This window comes from Nothobranchius furzeri, chromosome 7, assembly GCF_043380555.1.
Source record: "Nothobranchius furzeri strain GRZ-AD chromosome 7, NfurGRZ-RIMD1, whole genome shotgun sequence".
In the NCBI taxonomy this organism is placed as follows: Eukaryota; Metazoa; Chordata; class Actinopteri; order Cyprinodontiformes; family Nothobranchiidae; genus Nothobranchius; species Nothobranchius furzeri.
The window spans coordinates 67634568-67659614 of NC_091747.1; the positions used below are offsets into that span (position 1 = coordinate 67634568).

The 25047-nt window shown below is 43.2% G+C and overlaps 1 protein-coding gene across 3 annotated transcripts in view; it reads left to right on the top strand.

Annotated features, from left to right (window-relative positions):
* Nucleotides 1–1767: 1767 nt before the first annotated feature.
* LOC107382443 (glycine receptor subunit beta) overlaps nt 1768–25047 on the top strand; it is a 45048-nt gene continuing 21768 nt past the window's right edge. For 2 of the 3 annotated variants that reach the window (XM_054751869.2, XM_054751870.2), the window contains exons 1-5: nt 1768–1923; nt 12864–12993; nt 17194–17300; nt 21878–21945; nt 23423–23649. In XM_054751869.2, coding sequence (XP_054607844.1) covers nt 12869–12993; nt 17194–17300; nt 21878–21945; nt 23423–23649 — 527 coding nt within the window. In that variant the 5' untranslated portion in view covers nt 1768–1923; nt 12864–12868. Of the gene's footprint in view, nt 1924–12863; nt 12994–17193; nt 17301–21877; nt 21946–23422; nt 23650–25047 lie in introns of those variants that run through there. The other variant, XM_070553609.1, reaches the window with a different exon arrangement.

Here is a 25047-nt window from a genome sequence, read left to right on the forward strand (position 1 = left end):
GTGACCAGGAAGCATAAAATCCATGTGTTAGGAGATCGTTTTGGGCCGTTCCTGTAAAAAAAGTGAGGAGCAAACCGGAAAAGCTTCTGCCGATCACAATTCAACGGATTAGGAAAGAACGAATAACGATCAAAACACGCAGATTCTTCCTGATGTAAGAGGTGAGTCTCCACGTTGTTTCGGTTGTTTTGCGTCGACATCATTCTAGTGCACAACTTTCTGTGACTCTTAAAAAAACAGTAAAAACTGTGAGAAACGCTGGCAGTGAAGGGCTTTACCGATCAGGAAACGGCTGGCTGCAAATGAGTGAAATGTGGATTTCTGGAGCTTGGATCACCGTCAGAACCAGGTCAGAACCGACCACCAGAAGACACTCGTGGCTCAGCGGGCCAGTTGAGCTGGTGTCTAGGTCAGATCCAGCTCACAGAAGCCCGCAAGAGCTCCAGAACCGGCTGACAGGCATCTCTCTAAGCTAAACTATGTTACGTGAATGGATATTAACGAGTATGAGACAGCTGACAGACGCTCATTAGTATTAATATTATATTAATAATAATAATAATAATACTATAATAAAACTGTCTGGTACATGATAGTAATCTGTACTATATTGTGATGCTAGCACACGAGTCTAAGCTAGCATTGTTAACTCACAAGCTATCCCCCCCCCCACCCCCCACCCCCCCGCGCGCTGCTTCTCCTCCTCTATCTCTCTGCTTTAGCCGATGTTTTCTCCCTCTGGTTGGTCTCTGCTCTCTGGGGCGAGCAGCAAACTCATAACTTTATGGTTCTGGTCCATCAGAAGAATAATTATAAACATTTAAAGGTTCCTCTGTGTCAGAGTCACAGTAGAGTCCATGTTTTTCTCTGGATTAAGCTAACAGGACTCCCTCAGCTGACGTCACTTGGTTTGGAAAAAAAAAACTTTCTCACAAAAAAAGACTCTAAAAGCCTAAATAATTCATGTTTGTGTAAAAAAATGTTTAAAATGAGTTTCTATTATGTTCCTCTAAACATCGGTTCATGGGAGTCTCTAACCTGCTATTTGCCCTTTAAAACATAGTTTGTGATTTGTGAAAGTCAAATGTTGATTTCAGCATTTTATTTATTTATTTAGGCCTATTTGTTTTGCATCTGAGCCACATAGGAACGGGTCCAGCTCAAAAACTACAACACCTAGACCAGTATGCCTAACTCCCTTCTCTGGGGGCTGGTATCCAGCATGTTTTAGTTGTTTCCCTAATCTAACACACTTAATTCACCTGTTCAGCAGCTCATCAAGCTCTGCAGAGGCCTGTTAATCACCTGCTGATTAAAGCAGGAAAAACAGTAAAACATCCTGGTTACCGTACCAACGGGGAAGGGAGTTGGAGACCACTGACCTGGAGCCTTTGAACCTGACTACATTGTTGTCATAGCAGAAACCATTGTTTGTGATTTGTGAGACCTTTTTTTTGATTTGTGGAAAACAGTGTTTTGCTTGAATTTTACAATTTTTTTTTTACAAAATGTACAAAACTGAAACTATTGTTGCCTGGATGGGCAGCTCTCTGGGTGCTCAGCACCCCTAAACCTCTGATGCTAGAATCGACCCTGGTGAAGCATAAAAACGTGTTAAAGAGAACAATCAAAGAGAATAAGTTTATGAAAATAACAGAACAACTAAAAGAACAAAAACCAAACACTGTGTGTTTCACAGTGGCAGCGGACCTGTTAACTGACTTGAAAAGCAGCTAATTTATGAGCTGTTAACGTGCTTCCACTACGTCCTTTTAAATCGGGCACAGAATAAAAGCATTGCAGGGAGAGGAACACACTCACTGGACAGCGCAGCAGAGAGAGGACGGGTGCTCCAGCGCTCTCACCACAGCAGCTCTACGCTGAGAAACAGGGCAGGATACACGACACCCCATCTAATCAGAGGTAAGCGTCGGAGAAATGGAAAAGACTTTGAGCTTTCTTTGGTTTTCTGAACAAAAACAGTGCGTGTTCACAGTAGGACAACAAAAGAGCTAAAACAGAACTAGAACATGTACCCTTAATAGTTGTTGTTTGATTTTCCCAATGAGCATGAATGTGAATGAGAATACCAGTTGTATACCTTTTGGTACAGTATATGATGTTACATGAGTTTCCAGGCCATCTGCAGTCAGAAAGAAAAGAGAGCGAGTGTGTGTGTGACTTTAAAAGTACCAGCGAGCTGTGTCATTGCATCTTGTCTGTGTGGTCTAACACTGCAGTACCCGCCCCCATCCTCCCTCCTCCTGCACACACTGTACTGCCTTCTCCCACTTCTCTCTCCCTGTCTCTCTAGTTTTTCACTCAGTGAACAGGCTTTTAACTTACTGTTCAGGATGCTAAATGGTTTTAAGAAACCAAAAGCCAATTATCAAGATAGCACAAACAGTTCAGTTTTATCCCATTTTTATGAAATACAACAACGTTCTATAAACAAAAAAAGCCAATTACTGAAAAGTCGGGGTTGCCAGTCAACTGACTGGAATCCGTACTTAGATCTGTGCCGAAACCGGGCAGCAGCATTGAGGAGATATGAGTTTTATTTAGCAAGAACAAGCTAAAGGTGGAGACAGGAAAGAAAACAACTCAATAAACGCTGAACCACACATTCTTTTGAGGACAGAACACAACATTAATGCTGAAAGTAGTTAGATTCAAGAACAATGTCACCAATAGTCTAAGCCTATAGCAGCATAACCAAAAAGATGAGCCAGAATAAACCAGTTACGTCCTCCAACAGTCTAAGCCTATAGCAGCATAACCAAAAAGATGAGCCAGAATAAACCAGTTACATCCTCCAACAGTCTAAGCCTATAGCAGCATAACCAAAAGGAGGAGCCAGAATAACCCAGTATGTCCTCCAACAGTCTAAGCCTATAGCAGCATAACCAAAAGGAGGAGCCAGAATAAACCAGTTATGTCCTCCAACAGTCTAAGCCTATAGCAGCATAACCAAAAGGAGGAGCCAGAATAAATCAGTTATGTCCTCCAACAGTCTAAGCCTATAGCAGCATAACCAAAAGGAGGAGCCAGAATAAACCAGTTACGTCCTCCAACAGTCTAAGCCTATAGCAGCATAACCAAAAGGAGGAGCCAGAATAAATCAGTTATGTCCTCCAACAGTCTAAGCCTATAGCAGCATAACCAAAAGGAGGAGCCAGAATAAACCAGTTACGTCCTCCAACAGTCTAAGCCTATAGCAGCATAACTAAAGAGATGAGCCAGAATAACCCAGTATGTCCTCCAACAGTCTAAGCCTATAGCAGCATAACCAAAAGGAGGAGCCAGAATAACCTAGTATGTCCTCCAACAGTCTAAGCCTATAGCAGCATAACCAAAAGGAGGAGCCAGAATAACCTAGTCAAGCTCTGCCAGAGGCGACAGTTTAGAGATAGATACATAGAGGGGAATGCACAAAGACAGCGCAGTAGATTATATGCTAGTGTAGATGATGCTCTCTGAAGAGCTGGGCTCTAAGATCCTGAAAGATAAACCGCTGTCTCCTAGCAGTGCTCAGTAGGTCATTCCACTGTCACAGAACAGGGCATTAAAATAATCTGGCTTGGCTTGGCTTGGCGTTGTCCCTACTGGTGAAAAGTCATTTGATGACCAGAGTGACGAGTTGTGACATAAACACTTGTAAGAGGATTCAAGTACATAGGTGCTATTTAATACAGAACTTTGTAGGCTAACATGAGTGACTTGAACCTGATGGAGCTTGGTGAAAAGTGGCACACTGTGTTTGGTATGGCTTGGTCTTTCTTCTGTTAAACAAGGCAGAGCGGCTTGAATGAGCAATGGCTGCAACATGTTTAATGGTCTGCTAGCTTTATTTGATGGAGTAAGTAAGAGATAGGGATTCACTTTGGATGCAAATATTGTGCTGTATGGTTGGAGCAGTTCTGTTAAAAAGAGGTTATGTTGATGTGGAGAACTTTTATCCATCTCCATTTACTGGAGAGGCAGTCCAAGATTTGGGCTGATGGTTTATGGTCATCAGATAGGAATGACAGATAGAGCTAGGTATCATCAACATAGCATCAAATGATCAGGTTCAGTGAGGTGATACAATTTTTATGTATTTATTCATAATGGGCTCATTGTTGTTTTCTATGTTTCTGCTACCTCTTGGTTCAATTTTTAAGAAACATGGGTGCCATTTTCACTGCTATGCAGATGATACCCAGGTCTATGTGCCTTTTGAGAGGGACCACAATCATGCTTTATGGTCTCTTGTTGAGGTTAGGCAATGGATGTTCTCTAACTTTCTTCTTTTTAATGAGAAAAAGACAGATGTAGTTTTGGGTCCAAACACTTTGTCTAGGGTGGGTGCGGTTGTCCTTGGTCAGCTCGCCCCATTCTTGAGCCTGAATGGGACCTCCCTGGGTGTTGTCCTGGACGGAGATCTTGTCTTGGACTGGCAGATCAGTGCGGTGAATAAATCTAGCTTTTATCATATAAGAAGGATCGCCAAAGTAAAAAACTTAGTGTCAAAAAAGATTTTGAAACAGTAATTCCTGCTTTTATTGCATCAAGGCTTGATTATTGTAATTCCTTGTACCTTGGTGTTTCACAATCCCACCTCTCGCATCTTCAGTTGGTGCAGAATGCTGCTGCACGGCTGCTCACTGGGACGAAAAAGATGGAGCATGTTACTCCCGTCTTGGCCTGACTACACTGGCTTCCTGTTTGTTTTAGAATCCAGTACAAGGTGCTTTTATGGGCTTTTAAATCTGCATGGCCTTGCTCCAGATGACCTCTCTGAGCTACTGGTTTTTACTCCCCTGCACGGTCTCTGAGGTCGGCTGATAGGATGCCCCTGGAAGTCCCAAAAACAAGACATGAGCTCAGAGGTGACGGGGCTTCTCTGTAGCTGCCTCTAGGCTCTGGAATGTGCCTTTGAGCGTCAAGTCGGCCTCTTCACTGTCTGGTTTGAAATCTCTTATGAAAACCTATTTTTTATGATTTGGCTTTTAACTCAGCGTGAGTCTTTTTAGTTTTTGTTTTTAAGCTTCAGTTTTAATGCAGATTTGTGTTGTGTATTGTTTTTAATGTTTTTAATTTCTGTAAAGCACTTTGGTCGGTTTCATGCTGTTGTAAGCTGCTATATCAGTAAAGCTGGCTTGGGCTAGAAAACAATTCAATGCGATATTAAAGGTTTTTGGAAGCAATAGTACTCACATTGTTCTATGAGCATGTAGGTCTTTAAAACACACACACACACACACGCACGCGCACGCGCACGCACACGCACGCACGCACACACACACACAGTATGCTTGAAATAGCACTATATCACATCCATGCAGCTGTGAGGCTCCTTTTTTAAAACATCGACAGGGTAATAAAGCAAGTCTTCGTGACCTAAAACGCAGACAGCAAAGGGAGAAGATGTGAAGTAGTGCTAACTCTGCACTCTTACCAGTTTGTTTACGGTGTAGAATGTCACAGTCCCTCGTGAATAGTGATAAAACATTTTTGTTGTGTTAAATGATCTGCAGAGTTTTTAATAAGATCTGTGATGCCAAAGTTAATGGTTTTCTTTCCACATCCATGGCAACCTTGGGTCTGCAGCGAGACGATCACAAGCCGGCAGGTGTAAATGAAGAAGAAGCCTGGTGCATTGCTGATTCAGTAGCAGACCGCATTAGGAGCTTTGGCTACTTCGTCCCTGAAAGCAAAAAGTTGCATCTGAGACATGGAATGCCACCTCTCTGACAGGGAAGGAACTGAAGCTTTTGGTGGAGGCTAAGTGGTATCGGTTTGATGTAGACTCAACTTGACAAACAGCATTGGCTCTGGAACTCATGTTCTCGAGAGGTCCTGGACTCTCCTTTTTGTTGGCGTTGCTCTAGGTCAGGGGTCTGCGGCCTTTTCCCGTCAAAGAGCCATTATTACCTGTTTCCCACAGTAAAGAAAACTCTGGGAGCCGCAGCAGCCGCGGCGTTGTGGGTGGGCTTACCCACTTGCACTTGGGCCCACCCTGATGCCTCAGTTCCACTAGCCATCCATGAGCCTGTCTGAGGAAAAGTCCAGAATCTCACATCCTCTTCAGCTCAGAATGCTCCTATAGAGACACCTGATTACGCACAAGCAGGTGACCTGCCAACGTTGGACCTGTTCAGGTTTACGTTAACTATCTTTACATTTAGATTTGACATACAGATAAAAATGAATGCAGTAAAATAAAATATAATTTAATTAAATATTCTTTAATTAGTGTACAAGCAGAGAGCCGCATCAGATGGATGAAAGAGCCACCTGCAGCCCCAGAGCCACGGGTTGCCCACCCCTGCCAGGGTGGGCCTCTTGTTTTCCCTGGACCTTTGTGTCTGGATACGGATCGTGACTATTACATGACAAACAGCAGCTGAGAGTATCCACCCTCCTGGGGGACTTCAATGCTCACAAGGGAATGACATGGTGACTAGTACGGTGTGACTGGGAGGAATGGCCTGCTTGATCCGAGCACGAGTGATGATCTGTTATTAGACTTCTTTGCAGTCACAGTTTAGCCACAAGGGACACCAAGTTTAAACAGAAGGATGCATGAGGTACCAGGGCAGCTGATGTTGTATGTCCAAAAATGACTTTATTGTCCTTTTATCCAACTTGTAGCTAGTGGAGAATATTTTGTGACAACACTGTTTATGTTTCTTGCATGGTATCACAGGATTAGATGGCAAGAAACAGCCTTTTTTGCGTATAATTCGATTGTTTTGCACGTTTAGAGGAGGATTTAGTGAAGCAGAGGGTTCAGTCTTGCTGTGTTGCCGATATTTAACTTTATGAAAAGGTTTTGTGGAATTCCCTCTTTAAAGGACCAGAAAATATGGAAGAAAATGTCTAGTCAGGCTCTACAAAGAAAGCCTAGATCCCTGCAGCAGCAGACATTTGGTTCATGGTAAGTCCTTGTGTCTAAGCATTTGCTATTTGGAGAAGACATTTTTAAAAACATTCAAGTTAGCGTATTTTAAAATCCAGTGAGTCGTGTTGATTCAGGTGTTCCAACCCGTGACCATTTCAATGAATAAATAAAGACTTCACAGTGAGGATTTGGGGGTTTTTTTGGCCATCGTCTACAGATGATGCGAATCACGCTGTGACTCTGTTGGCCAGGTCTGACTCGGACTTTTAGAACAGCCACGGCATTATGTTGCGCAGAAGAGATTGTTTCCTTGAAACTAAAAGATTTGTAGGCCTCCAGAGTTTGAAAAACTATTAACGTTGCATGAGTGAACCGACCTGGGCTAAGTAGGAATCAACGTCTTCACAGCAGATTTGTGGTGGAGCCACCAGTGAATCGGAGCAACACCGTTCATCATCCCAGAGCTCATTTGGGCTTTCAATAACTTCTGTTGTGTCTATAACACAGATTTTAAGATTATCTCTAAACCTCCTCCTGTCTTCAGATGTTGAAATGTTTCTAATTTAGGGCTTTTGCCCACAAACTGTTTTGAAAGGGTTTGTCGAGTATTGGCAGCAGGCCATTTTGTGCGTTTTCTTTCCACCCAACCACTCCTGTACATTCTGAACCTATTATGGGTGACAAGAGACATTGGGCTGACAAGCAATCACCACCTGGTGAAGAGTTGAATCAGGTTGCAGGGGAATATACCACACAGACTCAAAAGCCCAACATGTAGAGTGAACGCTCTTCTGAGAACTCTTGGTGGAAGAATCTGTTCGGATGGTCTTCAACTCCCACCTCTGGCAGAGCTGTTGTGAGAGCAGCGGGGGACATTGAGTTTGGCTGGGTCTCGCTCAGCTCTGCCGTTTTTGACTACCTCTTTATTAATACCACTTGACATGTAAAAAGTTTTGGACTGAATCATAATTAGGATAATTACTGCAAAGTCATTTTAATGAGGTCAAAGTAAAGCCCACCGGTCACTAAATGGCTGTAATTACAGTTACGTAAGAACTCAGGGCTCAATCACATCATTCCACTCCAATTAACCAAGAGCTATGAAACTCCGTAACTGGGCTTCTGTGCTGTCGTTGATCTGGACCATCAGTTCTTTAAATATCAGAGGTGTGACCAAGTCACTGGTTTGCAAGTCACAAGTAAGTCACAAGTCTCGATGTCAAGTCCAAGTCAAAGACAATCAAGTCCAAGTCAGGTCTAAAGTCAATGACGTGGAAGTCCGAGTCAAGTCCAAGTCCTTAACTTTGAATTTTCAAGTTATAATCAAGTCATCTGTCCAACTTCAATTTAATGACGATGATGATATATAAAGTCCAGAAATAAAGCTTCTTAAAGCTTCATTTATAAACAAAGAGCTACTGCAGTTAGCAGTAAATCAAACCCAGAACGAAGAATGATTCATGATTTTTGTCCATGTTGAGCCACTTTTGTGCTAAAATATCAAATACGCTCAAGTCATCATCAAGTCAATAGATCCAAGTCGATTCAAGTCGCAAGAACATGCTGAAGCCGCACGTGTGACTGGATGTGCAGCACAACACATGGATGCTGCTTTGCGCTGAGCAAGGAATATGTAGTTTTGCTGTATTCATTCAGTTAGAACGCGGCTTGTTTGGGTTTAGTCGACAAGATGTCGAAGAAATCTAAATCTTTTGTCTGGATGCATTTTACAAAAAAAGACAACAAGACTGTGGAGTGCAAGCTATGCGGCCTAAAGCTAACTTACCATAGCTCAATGACCAATATGGCCTATCACCTAAAAGCAGTAAGGAAAATATACATGTGTCAGAGAGCCTGTCATGTCTTAGGCCAGTGGTTCCCAAACTTATTTAGCCGCACACCCCCTTCTATGTCCCGACCATGTTGACGCACCCCCCAGCCCCACGTCAGGGCATGGCTATATATATATATGTATATATATATATGTATATATATATATATGTATATATATATATGTATATATATATATATATATATATATATATATATATATATATATATATATACATACATATATATCAGACGTCACGCTAAACCAGGGGTCGGCAACCTGTTCCCATCAAAGAGCCATTATTACCCGTTTCCCACAGTAAAGAAAACACCGCAGCAGCTGCGGCGTTGTGGGCGGGGCCTACCCTCAGACAGCAGAGAGCTGCTCACAACAGGTGACAGCAGCCGGTACTGGTCGCTCGTGTACATCAAATTTATCTTTCATAAGAAGATAATCAATAAAACAATTTATATAAAGTGGATCCAGAAGTTGTAGCCCGTCTCTGCCGACAATATTTAGATATTTTTCACCCTGTTGGTGGTTTTACTGAGCAGGTGCCACTTTTGTCATACGTTTCTTTTTAAAACATGTTTAGACTGTTCAGAATACAAATCCAGGCTCTGTCACGTTTGATTGTTGTAATTAAACTTTGTAGGTGGGGAAGGTCAGAAAAGGATCCGATCATTTTGTTTTTCCCTCATTTACAGCGACGGAGATAATGGCGCAGTGCGCCTGGCTCTGGTGGTAATCAAGTTAAATTATATCTCTTTGCAACAATTTTCACAAGAAAACAAAACAGTTAAAAGCAGGGCTTGTGTTGACCGGACAGTTCCCGTATTTGACCGTTTATTTTGACGGAGAAAGAATAGAAAGAATTACCCCGACGCATGCAGACGAACTGACACTTCATTCGTTTCGCAAATCGCAGATGTAGCTAAATCACTCAAGAAAAGATTCCCATCTGAACATCTGAGCTGGACACTGCTCAGCGCAGCTCACTGTCAGCGCGTACATAAGATGCACAGCGAGCTGAAGATGTGGAGAGGGGCTTGGAGCACGTCGCAGAACCAGAGCGCATGCAGGAAGATTCCTTCCACTGAAGCGAGAGTTTTCCAAACCCGGTCTCTCAGAGAGACTTGTCACTTAGAAAATGTTCCCTGATGATGAAACTTTGGCTGAATTGTGCTTGTTCCTGTCTCCAATGTGGCGTCTGAGGAGAGTCCCAGAATCTCACATCGTCTTCAGCTCAGGAAGCGACTATGATTACGCACAAGTGTGACGCATCAACCCGGTCTCACAGTAAGACCGGGTTGGACCTGTTCAGGTTTACGCAGACAATCTTTACATTTAGAATTAGCATACAGATGTAAAATTTATACAGTAAAATATAAAGCATTTTATTTAAATATCCATTCATTATTTTACAAGCACAGAGAGCCGCATCAGATGGATGGAAGAGCCGCATGCGGCTCCAGAGCCGCGGATTGCCGACCCCTGAGCTAGGGCATGTGCGGAGGACACACACACACACACACACACACAAACACACACACACACACACACACACACACACACACACACACACACACACACACACAGGGAAAATATACTTGTTTTCAATTACGTTTATTGGGCACACTTACATTTTCTTAGGCCCACCCACAAATGAGTTTCTGGCTACGCTAATGGTGACTTTTGACAGACTTCTCTGAGCTCTGCAGCCATTACACTTTTCACCTCGCACACCCCCTAGCGGCAGCTCGCGCACCCCCGGGGGTGCGCGCACCACACTTTGGGAATCCCTGTCTTAGGCTATGCCTAAAATTTATATATTTTACTGGTTATGTACTAGGCGTATCCCCAGGCCATGCCGCGGGCGTCAGGAAGCACCCAGACGCAACTGGAGTTGGTCCATCCTCTGTCGGCAAAAAGAAAGGAGGATATCCTTAAAGGGATTGTGCATTACATCACCCAAGATATGAGGCCAATCAACACGATGGAAGGAAAGGGCTTTAAGGAACTGTTTAAAATCGTTGAGCCAAGATACACCGTGCCAGCACGGGACACTGTTATGCGTGCGCTACGTTCACGGTTTGAAGGACTTAAATTGAATGTAAATCAGTTACTCCAATCCTCCGAGGCTGTAAGCCTCACAACTGATTTGTGGTCTTCACTCACAATGGAGGCATACATGACAGTTACGGTCCATTTTATCGACGCAGACTGGAAAATGAATAGCATTGTGTTAGAAACTAAACTGATGGATGAAGCGCACACTGGGGAAAACGTTGCTGCACGACTCACTCAAGTTGCTTAGCCGGGTTTTTTAAAAAACGAATATCCGCCCCTCCAAAAACTTGCATCCACACCACCTCGTTTTAAAAAAAACTCTGTCCACACGTACCCGGATAAATACGTTGTTAAGGACATGCCAGACCTGTAGGGGGCAGTACTTCCCCCGTTCTTAACCTCGTCCTTCGTCTGTGGTCTTCCGCAAGGAGCAGTAATTCCACTTGCAAAAACAAACAAGCAAAAAGCGCTTGGACAATTGATAAAGCGAGCGCAGCTCTGAGGGCATCCATGCTGTCGGCTAGTGTAAACACAGGTCGCACACGTGATGTCAGCATTTTTTTGTCGCGGAAAGTGACGTTGCGGACCTTAAAACTCCGGTTTTGTCCGTCCACACGCAGACACCCAAAACGGAGAAAACGCAGATCTTCACTTTGGCCGGAGTTTTTAAAAAGATCCGTTTTCGTGTGAAAAAACTCAGTTTTCGTGTGGATGACAGGCCAAAACGTAGAAAAATATCTACGTTTTGGCAGATCCCCGGCTACGTGTGGACAGGGCCTTAAACACGCTGGACACCGACAGCCCTCCAGACCCGATTTGAATAGCCCTGCTATAAGGTGTATCTCAGTGTCTGAAATTCGGTTTCAATTCAATTCAGTTTATTTGTAAAGCGCCAAATGACAACAAGAGTCGTTCACACAGTAAACATTCCTATACAGGTCAGTTCATTAAGCCAATCAGTAAAAAGTTTCCTATATAAGGTACCCAGCAGGTTACACACACACACACACACACACACACACACACACACACACACACACACACACACACACACACACACACACACACACACACACACACACACACACACACACACACACACACACACACACACACACACACACACACACACACACACAAATACCAAGTATTGTTTTTTTTAATTGATTTAACCAGATGAGTCGATTGAGAACTCGTTCACATGTAGAACGTTGCTCCGGCCCAGAGGCAGCAGCGTCACACATAGTTAGCTTTACACCAAAGAACAACAGGTAAGATAAAAACGTACAAGACAAAAATAAGATCAAACAGTTAGACACAAAGACAAAGTACTGTTCTCATTTATAATATGTACAAGCAATCAAATCAGACTTCAGTCTTTAAGTACTCAGAAGCACATTGATCAGAAAATATTGATCACCATGAATGATTGAAGGTAGATAGTGGAACGTAGGTAGTGAGCTTCAGTGGTTTTTGCAGCTCATTCCAGTCGTTGGAAGCAGCAAACTGGAATGAGGAGCGGCCAAAGGAGGTGGGAGCTTTGGGAATAACCATAGAGATGAAGTTACTGGAACGTAAACTGTGCTGGTTGTTGGAAGTGATGAGTAGTGAGCAAAGATATGACGGTTCTACTGATGATAGTTTTGTTTATGAACTGATGCCGATGTAACATCCTGCAGGAATGGAGTGATGGCCAGTTACCGAGTGAGATCACAATGATGAGTAGTGAAAGGGGCACCAGTGACCAAACGGATTACCGAGTGATAAATGACGTCGAGTTTATGAAGAAGTTTTTTGGAAGCAGTTCTATAAATGATGTCACCGTAATCTAAGATGGAAATAAAATAACATTTGCAAGATCTGATTTACAGCAACCTACAAATACATGATCTTTGTCAACCTCTGAACAGCTCACTTCAAAGATACACACACACACACACACACACACACACACACACACACACACGTGTGTTTGCATGTCTGTAATTGTCACGAAAGGAAACCCTTTTAGCGGTGGTGACTTATTGCTACGACTCACGTGTGATATGATCTAATTCCAGTATTTCTCTCTTTCAGGCATCATGGCTGCTGGGTTGTCATCAGGAATTTTGCTGCTTTTGTTGCTTTGCTGTTGGCATTTTTCCGCAGCCAAAGAAGGAAAATCTACTAAGAAGGGGAAAAAAGGGAAGCAGGTCGTCTGCCCATCGTACGTAAGAACGTTGTTTTATCCAAATAAACCCAATTTTTAAGTTAGGTTGTTGTTGACTTTTAAAAATGCAATGAGGCAAAATGATGAGAGTTCATACTCCACATGGCCACAAGGGCAGCAGCCCCTGCAGGTGAGCCTAGACCATCCTGTCCTCAGTCCCCTCCACAATAACCAGTGGCATCCCAGATGTTCTCAGGCCTGCCTTAACCTCTTTAGCATTTTGCTGGTTGGACTTGCCTGAAACACCTTCCCTCAGGAGGTGTTCAGGACACCACAACTGGTTCCTCCTCAACCATTGCCTTGGTATGAGACCAGCCATCCTGCTGAGCCTTTTGGTCATTAGTAAAATCTCATGCCCTCAGGTAAAGAATGACCTCTATTCCAGAATAGAGGTCATTTGACAGCTTTGCTTTGTGTCTCAGCTCCCTCCCCGCCACACAGTGGCGATTTTACCATTAGGCATAGGTCAGCATGGGGCCCCCTTGTGTTGGGGGGCCCCCTAGCCCTGACCGCCGGCACCCCTCTGTTAATGCCACAATATTCTTATTACCAATCTGTCACCGCAGACGGGATTGGACATGCTTCTCATTACCATAATTCCTGAATTTAAAATTCCAAAAGTGCTGAAAAGATTTAAAATGGGGCTTTTCGTGCATATACAATACATTACGGTAGCCACCGGGATTCCCTGTCTTGAGCACAACGAATCACAACAGACGTGCTGAGTTTGTCATCCAAAAAGCTCCATTATAACTTTTGAATGGCTGATCAGATTCAAAAAATTCCAACGGTTCCTAAAAATACATAAAAGCAGCTTTCCAACGATCTATAGCATGAAGCAATCAGAGTTATGGAAAATATCGCTACGAGGGGAAATCCCGCTGTGCAGCCTGATTGAAACAGAGCGCAGCGCCACGGTGAAAGCGGATAACGGAACGGGGAAGCTAATTAGCATAAAAAGCCGGCATGAAATTGTTGAAATGCCTCAAAGAAAATCAACACGATCTATTAGGTGTCCCAGAAGGCTTATATCTGAAGACAGTGACCACGAAGGACAGATCTCCGCTGAACCAGGGTATGAATGTTTGTTCTGTCTTTATTTTTTATTTTTTTATGTGAACAACCCTCAACTATTTGCTAATTGTAAGATTCAGCTTCATTCCAGCATTATTTATCTTTTTACCATAAATAATTATTTTTGCTAAAACAAAAGTTTTTGGTATATCAGCACGGTGTGCAAGAGAAGCACCCCATGGCAGTGTGAGGTGTGCAGGACTCGGCCTGCAGCTGGAGAGAAACTGCTTCAAGGTCTACCATCAAATAAAAACGTCTGAAAGTTTACAAAAATAAATGGTCTTAAAAACTGCTAAAAATGATGCCAAGGTTCAAACTTTTTTAACAATAGATGCATTACAGTTCAAAGTTTAAATTGTTTGCCCAGTAAATTTGAAGTTCCTGTTCAGTAATAAATGTAAAAAATTCAAATCCGTTTTTTTGCTTTTTTCACTTTTAAGCAGATTTTTTAAAGGTTTTAAAAATAAATAAGAAAAATAAATAGAAATAAATTCTAAATACAAAGCATACACCAAAAGCTGAGGTTGTTCTGAAAAGAGACGAGTTACACACACTTTTCACTTTTTTATACAATTTTACAGCCATAAGATTAAAACATACCAGGCGGCCCTGTTATAATTATGGTCATAAGAGGGTTATTAAGACGCCGATGCACAAACAGGAAGTGATTGGTAGTCATTCCACTCCAATCCAGTTGGTGGCGGTAATGCACCAGATTGTTGTTTGCCAAGTGCCATAAGACCACAAATAAGAAGAAGAAGAGAGGCGGGAGCGTTCGTAACAAACTCAAAGCGATAGTCAAAACATGAAGCATGACATGGAGTTATCCTAGTGGCTCCAATAAGAGAAAGCAGCTGCTTGCTTCATAAAAGCTTTTATTTTCACGTCTGAAAGTGACGTCGTTTTTCGATGTAAACATCAAAGGAAGCAGAAAGGAAAGACAGTGGAAAATGTATAAAGGGAGGAAAACATAGACCAAAATGGAAAATAAAATAAAAAATAAGTAAGGCAAAAGCACAGGAGCACTGACAGGAAGAAGAAAGCAGAGCAAATATTGAAAGCGCTCAAAGAGCGGGAAATACAGGAAAAAAGAGGAGGACTAATAAAAAGTGAAAATAACTCGTGTCAGAAGAGGAGAGTTTCGCAAATCCAGTTAAAGGTAAGATTGTCGAAAATTCAGTGTAAGGGGCCCCAAGTCTGTGTTCGCCTTGGGCCCCCAAATTGCTAAATCCGCCTCTGCCACCACATCAGATGGTGCCTCGCTCTGCCTGTTGATCTCCTTACCAGCTTCACTTCCCTCAGATACTTACACTTCTACACTTGAGGTAGGACCTCTCTCCCAGTGTGGAGATGAACACCCACCCTTTTCTGGTTAAGAACTCTATGGCCTGGAACTTGGATTAGCTGATCCCCATCCCAGCTGCTTCATACTCAAACCTCCCCGCAAACACAAGTGGACTGGTTGGGCTAACTTCCATGTCCCGTGCAGCAAAGGTAAAGGACAAGTCCATAGTTCCATGATTCCACATTGTTCGTCCTCAGTCTGAGTTTCAGCTGTTAACCCATATGGAACACACCCTCTGGTTGTCTGGTAAAAATGGGGACTATCCCCATCTGCCACACCACAGGCCCCATGCACTGCTGCAGAGGTGTGTCCTGTCCACTGTTCCACTGCACATGAAAGCGCCCCAAAACGGGAAACGTTCTATGTGGCAATTAGCTGCCATTATAGTGGATGAGTTCCTATCCACCAGCATGGACGCACCCGCGAGGGCATGCTACCATTATGTTTGAAGTCTATTTTTGATGCGCTACACTTCCAAAACATGTTAAACTCTGCAGTTTAGATTGAACCAGACAGGAAGTCAAACACAAAAGCAGTGTAGGTAATCCAGAAACGTTCAAAATAAAGGTCACGTGCAGTAAGACTTTTCCCGTGAACTTCTGTAACCAATGTGAACAGAACAAAGAATAACCCACATACCGTTCTGATGCAGGCAGCTGTCGTCTGTCTTGTTGCATGTGGACTTCTGAAATCACATGTGATGTTTCAGTTCTCCTGTGATTTTGTGACGTCGCGGGATCAGCTGCGTGGAACACTTTCGTCCCTGTTTTGTGTCAGAATTGCTTGTTGGGAATGAACTCTCGGGTACAACACTGCTATCACGTTACGCGACCGCTTTTATGGCCGGCAAAAAGCCGGCGTCAGTCAAAACAGCACTTGCCCCAGAGGTGTGACCAAGTCACTGCTTTGCAAGTCACAAGTAAGTCACAAGTCTTTCCAGTCAAGTCTCGAGTCAAGTCCAAGTCAAAGACAACCAAGTCCAAGTCAAGTCCAACGTCAAAGATGTGGAAGTACACGTCAAGTCCAAGTCCTTAACTTTGAATTTTCAAGTCATAACCAAGTCATCTACCCAACTTCAATTTAATGACAATGATATTAAATAAATTCCAGAATTAAAGTGTCTTAAAGCTTCATTTATTTGGTCAAACAGCAGAAAGAGCAACTGAAACTGATTATAAGCAAAGAGCTGCTGCTTTTAGCAGTAAATCAAACTCAGAACCAGGAATGATTCATGATTTTTTTCCACGTCGTGCCACTTTTGTGCTAAAATATCAAATATGCTCAAGTCATCATCAAGTCAACAGATGCAAATCAATTCAAGTCACAAGTCATTGGCGTACAAGTCCGAGTCAAGTCGTAAGTCTTTATAGATTTTATCAAGTCAAGTCAGAAGTCATTAAAATAATGACTCGAGTCTGACTCGCGTCCAAGTCATGTGACTCGAGTTCACACCTCTGGCTTGCCCATCCATAGCCATGAGATTGACCTACATTTATGTGTACTTTGCTGCAGCAACAGAAACAACTCGTCATCATCTGAGAAACGAGATTCAAACAAAACTCAATGTTTAGAGTTTTAGAACGGGAACCTAATGAAAGATTTTGGATGTTTCCCCTCTCATTATGAATTCCCATTGCTTGTTTTCTTGTGTTACGTGTATGAGAGACAACTCTGTTATTAGATTAGATTGGATTATTCCATACTAATATTGGTTATTTGTGTATGTTAAAACTGATGTCTTTTCTCAGGATTTGTTTTTATTTACTCTCGTCTTCCAGACAGCTGTCACCAGAAGATTTGGCCCAGGTTCCTGCTAACTCTACGTCTAACATTTTGAATCGTCTGATGGTCAGTTATGACCCAAGAATTAGGCCTAATTTTCAAGGTAACACTGCAGTATGACTGGTTAATAATTAACAAACAATATCTAATTCCCACAAATGGCAAAGTTTTCTAAATGAAATGCATCCCTTTTTTTTGTCAATTTATGTTATAAAAAAATTGATTCTAATCAAATTTGGAAATTTGCTTCTAATTCATTGTTTTTAGAGAAATAATTACTTTCTGTTTGGTCACGGACAAAAGTTTGTTCAAATTCAAATTTCACAATGATTCCAAATAATCACCAGCATTCATCATTACAACTCACGGTTAACAGATCCCAGGCCCTCATCCGAGGCCCCTGCACCCAACCATGCCTGGGTTAGAAATGTGAAGCCAAATCTGCTTTGCAACAACCTGATGGGAGAGAAACTCTCAAACACTTGTGTCATTTCAGCAAATAATCAAAGTTTTACAGAGCAAACACATTGTCCTTTGAATTGGCTTCAGCTTAATGAAGTCAGGGTCATGAGGGCAGCACAGACTGTCCACTGTCCAGCCACTCCAGCCACCTTCTCTTTTGTTAGTCCTGCGCCAGACCAGACATTATAATCCCTCCAGTGCTCTACTTGTATTTAAACAGATCATAGTTTGATGCTAGTCAGACAAGAAATGCTCATACTGACCAATCTTTTCAAGCATGATCCCCACCCGTATGCAATAAAACAGCAGTAGCTCAGGAGGTAGAGCGGGTTGTCCAGTAATCGGAAGGTTGCAGGTTTGATCCCGGCTATGACCAGACAATGCTGCTGCAAGACACTTAACCCACCTTGCCTGCTGGTGGGGTTCAGAGGGACTGGTGGCGCCAGTGCTCAGCAGCCTCGCCACTGTCAGCACGCCCCAGGGCAGCTGGGGCTACATCGTAGCTCATCACCATCAGCGTGTGAATGTGTGAATGACTGGTTGTGTTGTGAAGTGGCTTGGGGGGTTGTAGAACCCTAAGAAGGCGCCATACAAATACAGGCCATTTACCATTTACCAATGTCAGGAATGCTGTCAAATGCACAGGTGGCAGGAACAGCCAATCACACATTAGCAAGTATCAGCAGAGCCAATAGATGAGCTTATGGACAGTTCTAATGAGAAACAGGCTTCAACACAAGCAGCTGTTTTCCACTTGGTCCTAGAGCTCAACCAGTGTCTATTTAATATAATATAGCGTCATTTTGTTTTTGAACAGTAAAAAGTGCAGGGGACAAAAAGTGACTTTGGAAAAAGTGGGGGGCATGTCCCCCTGCTCCCCCTAAAAACTACATCCATGTTTTCAAATGTCACTCAGCAGTAAACCCACTAGTGCAAAAGAGCCACCAATAACACAGGGGTGATTATCACTTCAGTCAATAACATCATGACCACAAGCTCACCAAGAAAAATCCCCATGACCACTGAAGGTTCTAGATAACCTGTTTACACGAACGTAAATTGTCATATTGCAGCCTTTTGCTAAAACCAATAAATTTATTTTTTTCTCACTGATGTACACACAGCACCCCGTATTGACAGAAAAACAGAATTTTACTCATTTCTGCAGATTTATTAAAAAAGAAAAACTGAAATATGACATGGTCAGAAGGGGGTCTCACTACTTTCCGTACCCACTGTAGCTCTTCTGCATTTTCTTTGTGTAAAAGTAGCTCACAGTCTCCAAAAGGTTGGAGATCCCTGACCTACATGCCCACTATTGTCACTGGTCCCTCTGTAACAATTACACAAAGAAATCTGATTACACTCAGCATGTATGGCAAAGCAATAGGATGAAAATGAGAATGAATCTATTTTCTTTGGCCATCACCACCAGCTGATGTGAGCAATGCTGTGACTCTGCCCATCGGAGCTGAGAGCTGCTTTTGGCACAACCACAGCTTTCTGTTTTCAGAGGAAATCGGCTCAACTTTCACTGAAACTAAATGATCGTAGGTCTCCAGATTTTTGACAGTCTTTAACTTTTCACGAGTGAAGGGTCCAGAGCTTTCTGTTAAATAGGTCGTCGTCGTCGTCTTCCTTCGCTTATCGGGGTCCGGGTCGCGGGGGCAGCATCCCAACTAGGGAGCTCCAGGCCGTCCTCTCCCCGGCCTTGTCCGCCAGCTCCTCCGGCAGGACCCCAAGGCGTTCCCGGACCAGAATGGAGATGTAACCTCTCCTACGTGTCCTGGGTCAACCAGGGGGCCTCCTGCCGGCAGGACATGTCCGAAACACCTCCCCAGGGAGGCGTCCAAGAGGCATCCTGACCAGATGCCCAAATAACCTCAACTGACTCCTTTCAATCCGGAGGAGCAGCGGTTCTACTCCGAGTCCCTCCCGAATGTCCGAGCTCCTCACCCTATCTCTAAGGCTGAGCCCGGCCACCCTACGGAGGAAACTCATTTCGGCCGCTTGTATCCGCGATCTCGTTCTGTCGGTCATTACCCAAAGCTCATGACCATAGGTGAGGATTGGGACGTAGATCGACCGGTAAACCGAGAGCCTGGCTTTCTGCCTCAGCTCCCTCTTCACCTCTTAAAACTAAACAAGTAGAAGTGAAAAAAGCCTTTCTTCTAAGGAAAGATGTATGCGCTGTCGCCAGATGACATTTTTGACTACAGCTAAAAAAAACCTACAGCATCGTGCGGTACAGTTGGCATTTCCGCCTTTTTTCTGATTGGTTATTTTTGAACTGGCTAGTCCCGCCCCGATGTGCTTTTCTGCCTGTGAGTAACTAGACAAGTTCTCTGTGTAGAATTAAACAGAGGACGAGTCTGGCAGGCCAGGTTACTGGAGGACGGCACAAAGCTACTGTAATGAAATGAAACACTACAACTTTATTGAAAATGACCAATAAGATGCGATGATTACATATATTTTTTCCGCTTCCGGTCGGTAACAAGATGGCGCCTGTGCTTGGCTTAGCCGCAGTCACCGGCCACTTTTTCAAACTTTTCTCCACTAACTCCTCTTTTCCACCTTGCTCCTGTCTGCGATCCTCTTCAGTAGTGTCCCTGCTACCATCTCCTATGATCGCCAGACTCTTTTGTCCTTCCGTTCGTTCACGATCGCCCAAGATGCACCGAGGACGTACCATCCTGTTTGTTTACCTGAGTGGCGCACTGGCCCAGAGCCAAACTACGGTCCCGAGCTGCGCACCTCCAGCTATGTTTGTCCGGTCCCGGGAAAATGTTGGAGGAAAAGAGGTAAACGAGCAGGAATCCAGGTGAGAATAAGACTTCTCTTAAAGCGTGGTTTATCTGGTAAACATCGGCGTGATCTTCTAGCTTCTTGTCCTTTGTTTGGTGACCTGAGCGCCACTTCCACATTCCTGCCAGGCCGCGTTGCGACGCGGTTCATCCGTCCAAGTTTTTTAAGGTCGGTTTATCCTCATTCCTCAGTGGTTTCCCCTCCTGTTCCCTCCATAAGTGGTTTTTATAAACACCGTAGATCTAACCCTACTAATTTACGTCCACTAACTCCAGCTGTTTCTGTAGTTTCTGATTCCTCCACCTCACTCAGCATGGCTCTATTAAATACCCGCTCTGTTAAGACCTTCCTGCTCAATGATCTAATTCTGTCTAAAAACCTGGATTTTCTGCTTCTGACTGAAGTTTGGCAGCAAACATCTGATTATTCTGGTCTGATTGAACTCTGCCCGAGTGGTTATTCTTTTCTTAGCCAGCCCCGGGGTTCTGGTCGTGGTGGAGGCCTAGCTGTTGTTTACAGAGACCATCTTCCATGTAGCTCTACAACCTCTGGTCACTTTGCTTCCTTTGAACTGCAGCTGATTAAAGTCGGGCGTAAGGACCCGTTCTACTGTGCTGTGGTCTATCGTCCACCTGGTCCAAACAGTTCTTTCCTTCAGGAGTTTAGTGACTTTCTATCCTCCACTGTGAAGCTGTCCAGACTGGTGATTGTTGGTGACTTTAACATCCACGTTGATGATCCCTCAGACCACTCTGCAATGAACTTCTCCAGCCTTATGGACTCCTTCGGCTTTACCCAGCATGTTTCTGGCCCCACACACACCAGGGGGCACACTCTAGACCTTGTTTTTACCCTGAGTCTAAATGCTGGCAGTGTTTGTCCTGAGGATGTTTATATTTCAGATCACCATTGCATTTTCTTTAACTTGTCAGTTTCTGCGTCCCCACCTCCTGCTCGCCGTCTGGTTAGTTCTCGTTTTCTTAATGAGAGCACAGCTAGCAAATTTTCTGCTGCTTTTGATCCACCCTGTTCTTCTGATTTCTGCTGGTTTACAAAGGGCTCGTTTGGGGCAGCCAAAGCTAAAGCACGCTCACCGTGAGACCTGTGTTGTTGCATTGTTGGAATGCACAACTAATGTATTGATATTTTCTGTTAGAAGTAACAATATTTCATTTTCATTTTAGTTTCTATATCAGGACTAATTGAGCTTCGGACCAGAGCAACTCAAAGGCTTTACAGTTACCTGGAACCAAACATGTCTTTACATCTATGTTATTGTCACTGGAAATGAAAACTAACGACTGCATCAATGTTGCAATTGTTTGTGACACTTCTAAAATATAAATGTTTGTTTTTAATTTTTTTTACTTAATTCTCTTTGTCATAATGCTGTTTTGTGTGCACCTTCAGGCATCCCAGTTGAATCCAGGGTGAACATCTTCATTAACAGCTTTGGGTCCATCCAGGAGACAACCATGGTGATGCTCACATCTTTAACACATCTAGTCCTTTTAGTTGTCCTCTGGCTTGTCAATCACTCCTGCTGAATGCCATCAGAAAATATTCTCAGTCTAAACCAACAGTTGGAATGATCACAGTTATTAACGCCGATGAAAACATATTACATGATGTCGCCTCTGTCAGTGCGCCCCAGGGCAGCTGTGGCTACATTGTAGCTCATCCCCACCAGCGTGTGTGTGAGTGGATGAATGATACACTGTAGTGTAAAGCACTCTTGACTCTTAAACGAGCTATACAAGTGCTGGAGCACTGGAGAAAGGCATAGCTGCCCTGCAGTGAGATGGTCTAGGGTTTGACTGCATGAAGTTGGCTTCTTATCCTTGTGTGTGCTTGGGGTGAGAGCCCTTCAGAGCTCTGTGCAGCAAGTAAAACAAGAGTGTTGAATACATATTTTAGGGCAGGGCGATATATCGATATTTTCAAAATACTTCTAAATTATCGGTATAATTTTTAAACAAGATATAATATGACTTTATATCTTTATATCGATATAACTGGTCAAACTGCTATGTTAGCTATTAGCTACTATGCTAGCGACGTGTTGCTCTGTCTCTAAGCGGTTGTTACATGTATTCTCACATATTTGCTCAATCTGAGAGCCTCTGGGTAAATGTGCTGCTCTAAACTTTGCATTTGGCGTCCTGTTTTTGAATTATTTGGGGACGTTCAACGCCAACAGCGTTCTGTTCATCCATCCTGCTTGTGCAGAGACGAGCCAAACCCCTCCCTCCCCTGTGTAATCAGGAAACATCTACGGATAGCTGGAGTGGCCAAATGACCTCAAACGTATTGTAAGGGTTTGGATAGTAAACTAGAGGGTTAACGTTTTTATTAGACTCTAGCCATGTTTGCCCTGATAACTCCACGGTGCATGACCCTTGTGACCTTCAGTAGATGCAATTACATCATCATACATTTAGTTTAACATGACAGATTTATTTTCTCTGGACAAGAAATATATGATATGACCACCTCTAGATGAAGTTTAAATGATTGACATTAATTATAAATATATGATTAAAACGTGCCTGTGGGACATTTGATACACTTCTAGCACTGTGTGTGTGTGTGTGTGTGTGTGTGTGTGTGTGTGTGTGTGTGTGTGTGTGTGTGTGTGTGTGTGTGTGTGTGTGTGTGTGTGTGTGTGTGTGTGTGTGTGTGTGTGTGTGTGTGTGTTAACAGACAGCTGTACCAGAGAATAGGCACTAAGGTTAAAGTTTGACAAGAATCAATACATTTTTATGCATTTAATCTACTGATGTATGTTTATAATTTCTCAAGACAGCTTGAAGTGAGTTAACTTGTAAATATTTTACAGGAGGAAAAATATCGAGATATATCGGAATTCAGCGCAAAGACATGGAGATATAAGTTTTGGTCTACATCGCCCAGCCCTAACATCTTTTTATAGATGTATTTGTCTTTTGTCTACAGGACTACAGAGTTAATATATTTCTGCGTCAGAGGTGGAATGACCCCCGCCTACGACTTCCTACTGATTTTAAAAGTGACGCACTAACAGTTGACCCCAAAATGTTCCAGTGTTTGTGGAAGCCAGATCTTTTCTTTGCCAATGAAAAACATGCAAACTTTCATGATGTCACACAAGACAACATTCTTCTCTTCATATTCAGAAATGGAGATGTCCTAATCAGCATGAGGTACGCACAGATACGTCTTCTTTTTAATTTAAATATCTGTACAAGAAATGTTCTCACAGTTTGATGCTAACTTGATTTTTCCAATTCTTTTAAACCAAACAACCTTCTGTACTCTACTGCTGACCTGATCGATGCTGCCTCGGCCCCGCCCCTGTGTCAGTGTCCACATGCTAAAGGGCTGCAGGCGCTCAGTTAGAAATAAAAACGAAAATAAAACTCATGCTTAAACAAATACTCAAAAACAAAATGAACAACATGTAGAAAATAATAATATGCATGAAACCCCAACATGCCGACATGTTTTCCTGTGTTACATTTTGTTAGATTAGTCAGCAGTAATTCTTTTCAGACGCTGGTGGCTCGTTTCCTGAGGCTGCTGGCATCTTGTCAGCAAAACAAACAAAAAAAGCCCACACATACGCATGGTTTATGTTATCATTTTTATTCTAATCTCAACGACTAATTTGTTGGTTGACACAGAACCAATCTCTCATCATGTTGTGTGACCACATTAAAGTTCAGCCTGGTCTGGTTGTAATTACAGCAGCAAGCAGAAGCACAAATATGTTGAAGCTTTTGCCATCATTCAAAACCTACGTAGCCTGCTTAAGGTCACTGGTCCCCGTCTAACCATTATACAGGGTGGGCCATTTATATGGATCCACCTTAGTAAAAGGGAATGGTTGATGATTTTAACGTCCTGTTTGTGGCACATTGGTATTTGTGAGGGGGCAAACTTTTCAAGATGGGTGGTGACCATGGCGGCCATTTTTTAGTCGGCCATCTTGGGTCCGACTTTTGTTTTTTTCAATAGGAAGAGGGTCATGTGACACATCAAACTTATTGGTAATTTCACAAGAAAAACAATGGTGTGCTTGGTTTGAATGTAACTTTATTCTTTCATGAGTTATTTACAAGGTTCTGATCACTTATGAAATGTGTCAATGTGCTGCCCATTGTGTTGAATTATCAATGCAACCCTCTTCTCCCACTCTTCACACACTGATAGCAACACCGCAGGAGAAATGCCAGCATAGGCTTCCGGTATCCGTAGTTTCAGGTGCTGCACATCTCATATCTTCACACTATTGCCTTCAGATGATCCCAAAGATAAAAGTCTAAGGGGGTCAGATCAGGAGACCTTAGGGGCCATTCAACTGGCCCACGACGACCAATCCACTTTCCAGGAAACTGTTCATCTATGGATGCTCTGACCTGACACCCATAATGTGGTGGTGCACCATCTTGCTGGAAAAACTCAGGGAACATGCCAGCTTCGTTGCATAAAGAGGGAAACGCATCATCATGTAACCATTTCAGAGATCCAGCGGCCTTGAGGTTTCCATTGATGAAGAATGGCCCCACTACCTTAGCACCCCATGTAACACACCATATCAT